At 44.5% G+C, this 13,783-nt stretch overlaps 1 protein-coding gene across 2 annotated transcripts in view; it reads right to left on the minus strand.

Moving 5' to 3' along the window:
* Nucleotides 1-393, minus strand: part of LOC126409001 (proenkephalin-A-like) — a 69,803-nt gene extending 69,410 nt beyond the window's left edge. Inside the window, exon 1 of one of the 2 annotated variants that reach the window (XM_050074859.1) lies at nucleotides 305-393. In XM_050074859.1, the coding sequence (XP_049930816.1) occupies nucleotides 305-349 (45 nt within the window). In that variant the 5' untranslated portion in view covers nucleotides 350-393. Of the gene's footprint in view, nucleotides 1-295 lie in introns of both variants that reach the window. The other variant, XM_050074858.1, reaches the window with a different exon arrangement.
* Nucleotides 394-13,783: the final 13,390 nt, after the last annotated feature.

The raw sequence follows: 13,783 nt of genomic DNA on the forward strand, positions 1-13,783 counted from the left end.
AAACAATGCGGCCATGAAGTTGTTGCGCAATGGTGCCGGGTCCGAATGAAATAAGTAATTCCAGGGTGAGGAAAACGAGTACAACTCTCTCAATCAGCATGTTTTGAGAGGGCGCAGTTTCAAAATGACAATCTCAAAAAGCCAGCACAAATACCAAACTTAATAAAGCAAAAAAGTAAGAAAACCGAGAAAACAAGCAGGAGCGACTGCAACAGGCTGCACGCGCGGGCGCATGCGCACTAAATTTTAACCAGCCTGGTTCTATGCGAAGAAAAAACAGCAAACAGAGACATACTTCACTTACTTGCTGTTTGGGAGTTCCAGGTGAATTTTTGGAAGCAATTGCCATAGCTGTGTGGTATTGCCTGAGGCTTTGGATTGAACTGTGGGTCAGGCTGATTGACATTCTCTCCTTAGTTTGCAAATCATATGTAAATCACACTCTCCATGACCTTTTCCCTCAAGCCCCTCCCCTCCATGCCAAAACAGTGGTAGGATGTTGAAACTGAAATACACTGACTGTCCTAAAAAATACCACAGAAAACAAAAAGAAAAGTATGTACATGTATGTGTTACATTTAAAATGATATAACTTAGTACCATGTTTTTAGTGTGGTTTAAGTGGTTTAAGGTTTTCTCCAAACAATAATGAATACTCATAGTTCCAGTCCCCTTTGTGGCCATGAAATCCTTAGCCATAATGGATGCATTCAATCAGTAGTGATGGATCGATTCACTTTCAGTATGCTAGTAAAGGGTTAACCTCAGCACAGAAAGCTTTCTATTCAACATGCGAACTTAAAGCATCACAACAAACACATAGGAGAAGCTTTATGCATTTCGCTGCACTCTAGATGACCCTTATTACGCACAAACACTTAACAGAGCTGCCACAACATCCATCTGTCCCACAGACCAACACCAGTGTGTGGAAGCCACATATCTGCCTATTTTCTGGGAGCAACCAGATGCAGTTCAAGACTGATTGGTTGACAATCACTGCAATAGACACTGTAAATTCATGTGGCAGGCATTGTAAATGCATGTGGCAGATTCAACAGAGCAATTCCATTCATGAGTCAACAACTACCAATTGAGGCTTTATGGATTAACATGAAACAGTTAGTTCTGACCATGTATGTTTATGAAATCACAGGGACTTTTAACTAAAGTAATCACTCTGCTTTATGTTCTAAACCATAAATTACATTAATGGTCAGTCACTATCTCATGTTGTCTTAGATTGTAACCACAATGATAAACATATTTCCAGAAATTACATTTGACTTGAATAATGCTGCCATGGAGATAGTAGTTTTGTGAACTACTACCCACTGACTCTGACCATTTAGTGTCTTTGTCCACAGAGGGAAGCCGTCAACCAGCCAAACTGCCTTCATCAGACTTACTGAGAGCAGACATTTACTGAAACAAAATGTTTTTCATTTCTCTAAGGGAAAAAAAATCAACATTGTTTGTGTTTAATGATTCACTGATTTTCATTTACCAACCCACTGTAGTGAATAAGGGGAATCTGCCACCCAAAGACAAACAGCTTATCAATCAATGTACATACAGTTAATATGTTGAAAACACATATATAGCAAGATATTTGATTTGAACAGTTGTTTGTCCAGAATGTGCTTCAGTAAAAGCAACAGAAAGAGACTCGTAGCATGAAAAAAATAAAAAAATAGGGAATCTCTGCAGAGAGTTATCAGGGAGACAACTAAAGCCTTTAGCTGAGGCATAAATTGAAAATGATGTGAGACTGTAATTTCTGTCAAGCAACATTTATTAAATGTGTGGAGTGCACTACCTTGCTTATGTGTAGTAGGCAATAGTTCAGTCCCATCACTTGTGGAACCATTTGTGTTGGTGGAGCCAAATACATGATTAAATAAACATTAAATTAAATAACAAATTATAATCTGTCATCGCTTACTACCGTAAGCTAATAAATAGTGCTTGTAGACAGTTTGCTTGAACAGCTTGAACAGCAGTAAACAGTGTTACCTCTTTTGGTGATGTTTTTTAGTGTAACAATCATTCAGACATTTAATGTGCAGTTACATTGTAACCTTGGTTCTCTGAGTGAGGAGATTTGTGCCAGTCACTGACTCAGAGCAATTTGAACCCACAAGCATGACAAGAAACATTCAGTTCAATTCAAAGTCCAAAAGGTTTAATCCAACAAACAGGCAAGGGTCACAACCAGGAGATCAATCAGAAAGGGCAAACTTAACCGACAGGGGTGAAGCAGGGAATCAGAGTCTAGGTAATCAGGTGTAGATTCAGAATCCAGGGAATCAGGCAAAGTAACACAATCTTCAGGTGATAAGGTAAGGGCTGGGATGCTAGCAAGAAACTAAGACAATCTGGCAGAGGACAAGGGGAAATGGGCTAGTAAAAATACTGAGGAGCTGATGACGGAATAGAGTGCAGGTGAGGAGATGGGCAGGGAACTGATGAGGGAATGTAGTGCAGGTGAGGAGATGGGAGTGGAATGTCAGGTGAAGGGAATGAATGAAGGCCAGGCATGGGGGAATGGCAGGATCTGGAATGACAGGAGAATTAGTCACCAGGAACAAACTAGTGAGTGGATACTGAACACAGATCATGAAGGATTCATGACAAGATTATCTCCCCACTTAGTAGTTATATCAGAACTGTGGGAATTATCCCCATCTGGGGTAATCGATGTGGAAAATTAATAATCTTTAAGCCACACCACTTGCGCATGCACCCATTGATTAATATTGATTGGAACAGGTACCAAGCAGCCTTGAGCCTGGGGAGACAATCTTCTAACTCAGAGAACCAAGGTTAAAATGTAACCGAACATTCTCTATCATATCGAGATTATCTCCCCACCCTATAGTTATATCATAATTATTGGAACCCTTTAAGACACACCGTGAGGGCCCCCAGGAGACAGAGCAGATGGGAACAGACGGGAACCATGTCCATGCCCAGGTCCACAGCCTGTGTGCTATTCTGCAAAGGTTTGGGGATTCCATGCCCCCTTGCTTGTTGACATATGCTGCTGCCACTGTGCTGTCGGCTCTAGCACGTGACAGCCTTGCAGACTTGGGAGAAATAATGGAGGGCCAGGTGAATGGCCTACAACTGTCTCTGTGGACAGAGCATCAGGCTGAAAAGATGCCTATGGACTGGACATGTGTGTAGAAGAGCACCACTTTGTAGCGTAACTTAAAGGGGTAGTGCACCCAAAAATGAAAATTCAGCCATTATCTACTCACCCTCATGCTGAGGAATGCTCTGGTGAAGTTTTAGAGTCCTCACATCCCTTGCGGAGATCGGCAGGGGGAGCGGCTAGCACACCTAATGGCTGATGGCACCCCAGACTAACGTCCAAGAACACAAAATTGAATCCACAAAGTATCTCCATACTGCTCATCCGTAGTGATCCAAGTGTCCTGAAGCCCCGACATAAAAAGTTGTTTCGAAAAACATCATATGAACTCTGTTTTTAGCCTCACTGTAGCCTGTAGCTCTGACTGTTTCTCTGTGCTCCGCGCTCCCGTGTGTGTGTGAGACCAGCGAAAGCATGAGCTTTGCCTACCCGTGTTTACATCACGTGACAGGTGCACCACAGGGGGAGACAACAGTAACCACAGTAGCTAAAAGATAATTTGCACTACAGTCTTTTAGCAAAGGACAGCCCAAGATGTCTGAAGACTTTGAAACTGAGGAGGAACAGCATTTCTTTGTTGAGCCGTATTTATTTGAGCCCGAGTATACGGACGCGGAACCGCAGCTCATAAGCCTAACCCTCAGCCAGCCGCAGAATACCAGAGAGGAGCACTGGAAACCTGGTGGTGTAGTTGTTTCAAATGCAAAGCAATGCCAACGGATGAGGAAAGTCTTTGCTGCTTAGACTGGGAATTGGCGATGCCCGCACTTGAGAATCTGGCTACAGTGAGGCTAAAAACAGAGTTCAAATGGCGTTTTTCGAAACAACTTTTTATGATTAGTTATGACTAATTAGTTGGGCACCAGACAAGCAATTAAGCCTGCCAATTAGGGTTCAGGGGAGCAGCCTAGGCCTTACCTGCCCCACTCTACAAAATACCAAATAATCAGGTCAAATAGGGTTTTTCAGTCAGTCTCATACCCCTTTTCCACCAAAGCAGTTCCAGTGCTGGTTCGGGGCCAGTGCTTAATTTGGAACCGGTTTTCCTGTTTCGATGGACAAAAGAACTGGCTCTGGGCCAGAAAAAACGGTTCCAGAGTTGCACCAGTTCTTTGCTGGACTTGAAGAACGAACCACATATGTCACGGGGAAGGGGGCAGGGTTATTGAGACCAACAACAATAAACGAGACTGCGCGAAGCGCCATTTTTAAAAAAACAGCAAAGAGTGAAGCCATGGACGCATCGAAGCAACAGTGGTCCATCGAGGAAACAGCTATCCTAAACAGCTGTCCTAACAGCTGCACAAATACGTGGTCCACCATTGTTGTTGTTGTTCCTTCGAGTTTGGCCTCAGTGACAAAGCAACGACGTAACTGACGTATACAGTGAAGCAATGACGTGGCACCCTAACCACCTCGAGCTGTGGAAAAGCAAATTGGTTCTCAGCTGTTTCACAAGTTGAACCAACTGAGAACCAGCACCAGCACCAGCACCAGCTTAGCACCAGCACTGGAACTGCTTTGGTGGAAAAGGGGTATCAGAGGGGTTGAGGGGGGGAAATCCAGTTAGAGCAATGGGGTGGAGAGGGGAATGCAGATGGTGTACCAGAATTGTTTGAGTGTGAGTTGAATGAGTGAAGACAGGTTTGAGGAGAGCTTTTGACCAGCATGAATGCTCCAAAGAGTTACCACATTATTCAGCATTTCCAACAGAGATCCAGGGTCAGACATCAGATGAGCAAAAAGGTAAATAAATTAATCAAACCCCTCTTGATGATCTCCAGCACTGGAGTACAACTCAGCAGTTTCCCAGCTCCTGGGAACATTGAATGGGATCAGTCAAACAGAATGAATTGTATACAGAAAATGCTTTGTGTGGCTCAAAAACTCTTCTCATGCCACTCTCCTCCGCACTTGCATTTTCTTCCTCTCACACCTCACAGGTGTATGCAGTCAGCAGTTAACAGGCTTGTTCGAGATGAACTGCGCCTTGCCTGGAAAATGGACGAGAGCAGGCGGCTGCAACAGGGGGCGGAGACAAAAAGCTGCTGTCAGGTCGGACAGTTTCCTGACAGTTTCCAGCAGCCTTCAGTCCGTACAGGAAGTCACAGAAACACTTACACCCTGTCCGATATGATGTCAATTTATTAAAAATGTTATCAGACCCATATATCAGTTTGTTTTCAGTCTCCAGTTGTTTTAATTATGACAGATTGATTTATTAAAATGCTTTACAGGCTTCCTGGAATTTATGTTCATGGTTCAACCTCCGTTTTACATGTATTCTCACGTAAATCAGCATCATATCAGTTTGCTGCTGCAGAGCACCCCCTCGACTACACAGGCTAAATATATTGCATTCGACTATAAGGTTAATATTTCCAGAGGAAAAAAGTACAAGACAACAGCTTTCATTAAAGATCAGTCAGATATAATCAGGGCTTCACATCTGTACAGATGTTATTTTAAATGGACCTGCATTTGTATAGCGCCTTTCTAGTCATCTAGTGACCACTCAAAGCACTTTTTACACTACGAGTCACATTCACCCATTCACACACACATTCATACACTGGTGGCCGAGGCTACCGTACAAGGTGCCACCTGCTACTCAGTTTTTAACACACTCACACACCGATGGAACAGCCATCGGGAGCAATTTGGGGTTCAGTATCTTGCTCAAGGATACTTCGACATGCAGCCTGGAGAAGCCCGGGATCAAACCACTGATCTTTCGATTGGTGGACGACCCGCTCTACTTCTGAGCCACAGCCGCCCCTTAAGAATCCTCACATCCCACTGACCACAACTACTTCAATAATTAAAACAGCCCAGTGTAATATACAGTAGACTGTATAGTTTATGATGATTATACTTAGTCTCTGACAACTAAACGTCACAATCAGTCACACAGCATGATTTCTGTTAACAGAAGAAACCTTCAGATCAGACAAATAAAATTTAAATCTCTGAATTTCAAGACAAATTAAAAGTTTATCTAAAATGTCATATTATTGAGTCAACCTCTAAACAAATCAGCTGTTAAAGAGGCAACAGATAGCATGTTTTCCTAAATATATCATTATGAAAATAATGTGGGTTGCACAAGGTAGTGGCCATAGTAAAATCAGATTATCAGCGTTTACATAGGTTACTTAGTGGCTTTGCAATCTTTGTAATAAGCTTCTGCCACAGGGAGCGAAATTTCACGGAAAATAATCTGCTTTACGGCAGGAAACGCATCATGAATTGCGAAACTGGTCGGTCAGCCAATCAGGGACTGGAGCAGGTCCTTATAAAGAGTTGGGCATGAGATAGTTGAGTCACGAGCACAATGGCAGACGGACAAAGTTTGGAAACAAGTGAAAAACGGCCTAGCAAGAGAAAACGAGCTCCTCTGTCTGAGGAGGCAAAGAAGAGCAAAAAGGAGAGTGATAAAAGAAGAGGAAAAACAAGAGTAAACCTCAGTCAGGTGTTCAAGAGATGGAGGGAGCTCCGTGACCAAAGAGGCTTCAAAACCGATGTCCAGCTAGCTTTCTTTCTAATGGATCAGTAAGTAACACAGCTAAATGTTAGCTAGATGTGAGAGGACTGTAACAAGTTACTGTACTGGCTGCTAGTTAACTCCTAGCTGGCCAGCATCGCAAATCGCCGCAACCAGGGACCGCCTAGCTGGCCAGCATCGCAAATCGCCGCAACCAGGGACCGGGTAGCTAGTGTTAGTCGGCTGACATCCTCGTTGCCATTCTACGGCAGCCCTCGGACAGTCAGACTCAGGAGCATCAAAATCAGTTAACGTTAGTCCACACAGCTCTCCCAAGCTGGCCTGGAGAGCAGGGAGATCATGTCAGTCACTGGCCATAAATGTGAGGGCAGCCTTCGCAGCTACAGGGCACCCAGCATCTCTGACCGGGAGAAGTAGAGTAAAATCCTCTCCTCCGTTCCCGTTTGTCTGGTGAACGCCTGTCCTCTGTCAATGCACTCTGCCAGCAATTTAATAATAATGATGCCAGTTGTAACATTTGAATGTTTTAGTAGTAAGCCATGTTCTAAGCGGGATAATGTATAGTGAGCCGGTGACTGTTGAAAAGTAACTCGTTGGGGTTCCATTCCATTATTTTTCAACTGTCACCGGCTCACTATACATTATCCCGCTTAGAACATGGCTACTACTAAAACATTCAAATGTTACAAATGTTACAAATGTTACGTGTCTACTGTTGTTTGTACTGATACTGTACATATTGGTATAATTTACTGTGAGTTGTTTGTACTGGTACTGTGCATTCTGGTATAATAATTTGCATTACTATTTGTTTTTTCTTCAGATAAATCTGATAATTGTTGCTCGGTCTCTTTACACATTTATTTAGTGTAGTGTCCACACACCTTGTCATTCTACATACACATAGAGATATACTGGTGGCTTTACAGCCTACATTTTATTGATTATCTCTGATGCATGCATTGTGCGCTGATTGCCGGGAATTGAATCTGCACAGGCCTGGCTCATCTCGAACAGACTTTTTCTCTGCTCCTCTGTTTTGACCACACCCCACCATTACCGTCACACGCACTCCTCTGCTGTCACTCCCACGAACCGAATCCTCCTCTGCTCAGAATAAAAGGAGTAGCCTGCTGTGTTCAGGCTGTCTGCTACAGCTTGTACCGTGGCTGCCCAAGAGACTGAGACACAGCCGCCATGTGACCCTGGCACCCAGCTGAAAATGAGAGAGGCAGATCCTGATTGAAACCTGCCTCTCCTGTGACAGCATCACCAACCCAGCTCTGGCATCCAGCCACATGCCTAGAAAGTGGATGGCCTGTGCAGGCTGATGACTGCACTTTTTCTCACTGATGCGCAGCCCCAGACCCTGAATGTGATTCAACAGCACAGACACATGATGGTGGCACTGCTCCTCTGTCTCTGCACATATTAGCCAGTCATCTAAATAGTTAAGTATCCTGAGACCCTGCTGCCACAGAGGCCCCAAGACAGCATCCATGCACTTGGTAAATGTGCGGGGTACCAGTGAGATGCCAAAGGGGAGGACATAGAATTAGAAGGTTTTTCCCTCAAAGGCAAACCTGAGAAACCTCCTGTGCCCCTCCCCGATTGGGATTTGAAAATAAGCATCCTTGAGGAGGACAGTTACAAAACAGTCGCCTAGCCGGACAGCCTGCTTGACCATGGACACGGTCAAAATTTTGCACTTCAGGTCTCTCAGACAGGCCTGAGCATCCCGTTCTGCTTCGGAACAAGAAAGTTGCGTGAATAAAACCCTGCCTGCCGATCTCTTCCTTCACTTCCCTGATAGCTGACTTCACCATGAGAGTAAAGACTTCTGAGCGTAAGACCTCCCTGTGCTGGTGGTCTGCAATAATGGAAAATGCAGCCACCCTTGTCAGAGGAGCGCCATGGAACTCAAAACGATACTCCTGGATCATTGTTGAAACAACCCAGAGGTCTGCCCCCAGAGCCTCCCATGCTGTCTGAGGGCAAAGGAAGTCTAGGGGTGATATTGTGTTAGGTGATGTCACTTCCAGATCTTCTGCCCCATTTAGACTTGCTGCGCCATGCTGCATCCAGCCGGCCCGCGGATCTTCCTGCCCCCAAGCAGGCTGAGATTGTCTTTAGTTAGGAGTAGTAATCATAGCAGTAAAAAAAGCAAAAGCAATGTTTGCAAATTGCTTTGGTGAAATAGACACCGGATCTTCATTTAGAACAGGCTGAATTTAAAGCAGGCCTTTGTTCTAATTTCACCTGTTCCCTGGTTATTTTTGTTGACACTGCTCATGTCCTGTATTGTTAACTACCTGATCAGAAGTGTGAAACTGTATGTCAGGCAGAGTGGTCAGCAACACTGGAGCCCCACAGGGGACAGTCCTTTCACTCTTTCCCCTCAGCCTCTTCACAGTTGGCAGGTGGCAGTTGCGTGAGAGGTGTGTGAAGTCTGCAGTGTAGAGAGTGAAAAGGAAGGGAGCCAGAACTTTTCTCTGCAGGGCCCCCATGCTGCAGAGAACCGTGTCCGACTCACAGTCTTCCCAGATAGCAAAATTCTTCTGGTCCATATCTGGCCCACACCTGACATGTTCATCCGGCCCACATACTGCAAGGAATGATGGCACTTGGACGCTCCGCTCCTGTTTGCCAAAAGTGGGCCACAACCAAGCCATCACAATGTCAGATGTCAACCAAAAACAGACCATATAACCTACCACTCAACCGAATGTGGGCCACTGTACATTTTTATTCTGGTCCATATCTGGCCCACACCTGACATGTTCATCCGGCCCACATACAGCATGGAATGATGGCACTTGGGTGCTCCACTCCCATTTGTCAAAAGTGGGCCACAACCAAGCCATCACAATGCCAGATGTCAACCACAAACAGACCAAATAGACCAGCACTCACCCAAATGTGGGCCACTGTACATTTTTATTCTGGCCCACATACCACATGGAATGATGGCACTTGGGTGGTCCACAGTTGTTTGCCAGAAGTGGGCCACTGAGCCAGAAGTGGGCCACAACCAAACCAACACACTGCCAGATGTCAGCCAAGGACAGACCCAATAAACCAGCACTCACCCAAATGTGGGCCACTGTGCATTTTTATTCTGGCCCACCTACCACATGGAATAATGACACTTGAGTGGTCCACACTTGTTTCCCAGGTATTACCCACAGCCTAGTCATAATGCTACATATCAACCAAGAGCTGACCAAATACATTAGAACTCACTCAAATGGGAGCCACAGTTAGCTCTCAGACTTACCCAGAACTGGTTTACAGTCTATGACCTTGTTTAGCCTGCACACATAAGGAGTCACAACCAAACCATGATAAAGTTTTATGTCAAATATGAACAAATAGAATAAAACAGAACTGGTCTGAATTTGTGGCTACATGCCATAATGGTACCCCCAGATACTGTGTTGAATGGTGACATGTCAGTGGTCCAGTCTTGTTGGGACTCATCTGGGGGTCTAAGATGAAGAAACCTACTGAAGAATTGAAGAAACTATAAGACACGAGAAACAACTGGTGAACAGTAGAGGACTATGATTTTTATTTTTTTTTAACCTGTGAGACAAAACAAAATTCAGGCAAAATCAGTGGAACGATTGAAAACGTGAAAATGGTGGAACAGTGGAGAAGCTGTAAATGGTCACTCCAAACAAATCTTGCCTGGGCCCAGCATCATGGCTTGTCTTCTTGTGGCCCTTTAAGAAATGCACAAAAGAACGTTTTGTTGACTCAGTAAAGCAGTACTGTGGTTACTGAATATGGTGGCAGTGAGGTGCAAAACACAAAACCTTATCAGGAGACCAAACAAAAAAGGCCCTGTAAAATGATATAAAAGTTATACAATATTGTGTTGATGTCTTTCAAAACTTAAATCCATAGTCTGTTTTTAATTACAATTAATCTGAAGCTAGAGTTGATATTATGTCTGATCACTGACCCAATATCTGCTTGCTCAACCTCATTTTGTTCAGACAAAAATGAAAGATGGGGTTGATAACAAGCAAAGTAAGCTGGAGTAAAGCAGCTTCATCAAACACTCAGACAAACTTCACATTTAACCTAAAATAAGAGTTTGTCTTCATGTTAAAGGGGAACTATGCACGCCCAGTTGATTTTTTGCCGTTTTGCTAACCTTCCCTCAGCATTTGTTTTCAACGAAGCCGGCCAGAATGCAATCCATGGAGCAGTGGATAACGCTATACAGTATATCATATACGTGTTACAATGTGTTTATTTGTGTAGTCCTATCTGTCATAAAGAGATTACGGATTACGGGGTGTGTTGGTGTCATGGTGCTGCCAACACGAGAGCTGGAACACTGGGTCGGAAGTGGTGATCTCGCAAGGTTGGTTTTAAGCCAAGAGAAGCTACATGGAAGGCAGAGAGCCTCCATTCTCCCTGTAACAAGTTACAAGTCATTTATTTAACCAGTACTATTACTCTGAAGCTGTTTCATTAAGTAAAAAGTAGGTAAAAATCTTGAATATTTCCTCTTTAAATCCACAGCTGGAGCTGAAGATGGTGGCAAATAGTCCTCCACATAAAGCAGGCTTTCTCTATGACTCTCCATGGGGACCCCCAAGCTAGCTGTCAGTCTGGTGGGGAGCATAATGTCCACACAACTGGACCTTTACTAGACCAGAGGTGTGTGCTATGGCACGGCGCTCAGGTGGAACACTGGGGCCATACTCGGATCTACAAGCCCTGACAAGGGGATCAAAGATGGGATGAAAGTAGAGGTGAGGTCTCTCTGTCCTGGTCCTGGAGCTGAGCAGCAGGTACTGGGGAGCAGAGCACCAGCGGAGATGCACGGCCTGCGTAGTGTCCCTTATAGGCCTTTTAACACACCTGAAAAACTACTAATGCAGACGCGAGGAAATGCTGAGATGAAAGAACATTTGCCATGACAGGTTTTAAAGGGGCAAAAAGCGAAATCGTTTCACCGCTAGGTTTGCTGTTGTGCACTGCCTGTAGACCAAAACAAAGTGTGTCATGAGCCACACCTCCCTCTACCTCGTTAGCTGGGAAGCTAGCGGAGGCTAACTGGCTGTGCTGGCAGCTGAGTGAAATGGAGCCTGAGGAGGAAGCACCGGTTAGCCCCCACTAGCTGGGAGGCTAGCGGAGGCGAAGTGGCTGTGCTGGCAGCTGGTTGAAGTGGAGCCTGAGGAGGCTCTCTGCTGTGTTTAGCTATTTCCCTGCTTTCCTGATAGCGTTAGCACTAGTCAGCTGCCACGCTAACGTTCCTACTCTTCTCCGTGAACCTGGCGGGCTCACATGAACGTACATGAACGCGCAGCCGGACTGGCTTGTAAACAAGGGGCTGGAGATCAACACAGAGAGAGGGTGTGTGAGGTCATGCTATACTCCAGATGAAATTACACCTCTAGTTCTTCACATAGCAATTTTTTTTATTCCTTCAATCTAGAAACGATGAATTTTGCGTATTGCCCCTTTAACTAACTCATTCATGTGAGTGGCTCCACATCAGCATTTACTTCATCCAGCAGCTCCAACATGGCCTGTCTGATAGTGTCTAAATTATTATTATTTTTCTTCTGTCGTTTCAAAAATGTAAACACGAGTGAGAAACAGATTGTTAGTTCTACAGGAGGAAATGGTGTTAATTTTTATATATTATGCCAAGGTAAGTATTATACTCCATGGCAACATGGCTGAGGCTCTCAGTTGGAAACAACTCCATCCCACATATTAAACCTGCTACATATAAAGTTGAAGATGACAATGAGTCGGCTAGCGTCACTCGCGCAACTGCTGTGTAGTTACACCGGTCGACCACATGATGGAGCTGAAGACCATGAATGCAGCAGAAAAGGGACAAGTTTGAGGTTAGATAGATGACAGCTAAAGACACAAAAGTTAATCCACTCATGTTAACATTAGATGTATGTTTTTGTGTTTGATAGGGGGCTCTTTCATTCCACCTCACTTTACCTGTTATCAATAGAAAGAAAAGCATTTCTAGTTTCAAATGAAGCTGGACATAACAATGGAGAGCAGGGAGACACCATGTATTATCAAAATTTATTTCAGCTGTTGCTTCATATTCATGACTTTATTTTGTAGATAGAATACAACACTAAAGTCAAACAAACACAGTTTGAAGCATTGAAGATGTGTTTCTAACTGAGATGAGATTTCCCTACTTTTCAGATGCTTGTACTGGCTTTTCAGAAAGGCAATGAGTGACAATTCCAGTTACAGTTTACATTAAAGATGCAAGCAGCTGTGATCGGGCCCTCGCTCTCCCATGCAACCGTGGGGGCCTGAGGCATGTGGGGGCTGTGGCACAAAGTGAGAAGGGACAAAAAACCTGGCAGAAGCGAAAAAACGCAATATTTCGTTTATCCACCAGGTGGCGCTACGAGCGTAACCAGATGTGGGCAGGTGCGCTCATGGGTGGACCCTCATCACACGTGAAATTTCGAGCAAATCGGACAGTGCATGAAAGATTTATACCAAGTTGATGTTCCGTGGCGAAGGATGAAAAGTCGCCATCGCCGCCGCGGCAGTCTGCAACATGACAGGACACGTGTGTCACCGTGGAGATTCATCAACTTGATCGTCATGTGGCCACAAAATATAGTTGATCAGGTCAGGAGCTTGAGGTTGGTGTTTGTCAGTGTAAAAGATGGCATTTCCTGTTTCCACAAGGGGGTGCCGTGAGCAAGATTGCCTACGAGCATATGGAGGGGTTGAGGGTGGGGCTCTTATCATGTACAAAAATTTTGAAGCAGTTTGGATGAATTATGTGGGAGAGAGAGCTGCTAGCAGTTTGGATGAATTATGTGGGAGAGAGAGCTGCTTGACTATGGATCAAAAATGGCAGTGCCATAGCAGCCACGCCCTTTGACCTACAGACATGCAGAGCACAACTTTTGATCAGCATGGTCTCTGGATGATCTGTAAAAAATTTGAAGTCGATTGGATGACATCCCTAGGACTACTTCGTTTAAATACAACATGTGGAAATCACGCCAAAATTACAAGTCAAAATCAAAATGTCCGACTTCCTGTTTGGAGTAGACCATTGGTGCCAGAGACTTTAATGTGCGTCTGGACAACATACACAT

This window comes from Epinephelus moara, chromosome 21 (assembly GCF_006386435.1).
Source record: "Epinephelus moara isolate mb chromosome 21, YSFRI_EMoa_1.0, whole genome shotgun sequence".
In the NCBI taxonomy this organism is placed as follows: Eukaryota; Metazoa; Chordata; class Actinopteri; order Perciformes; family Serranidae; genus Epinephelus; species Epinephelus moara.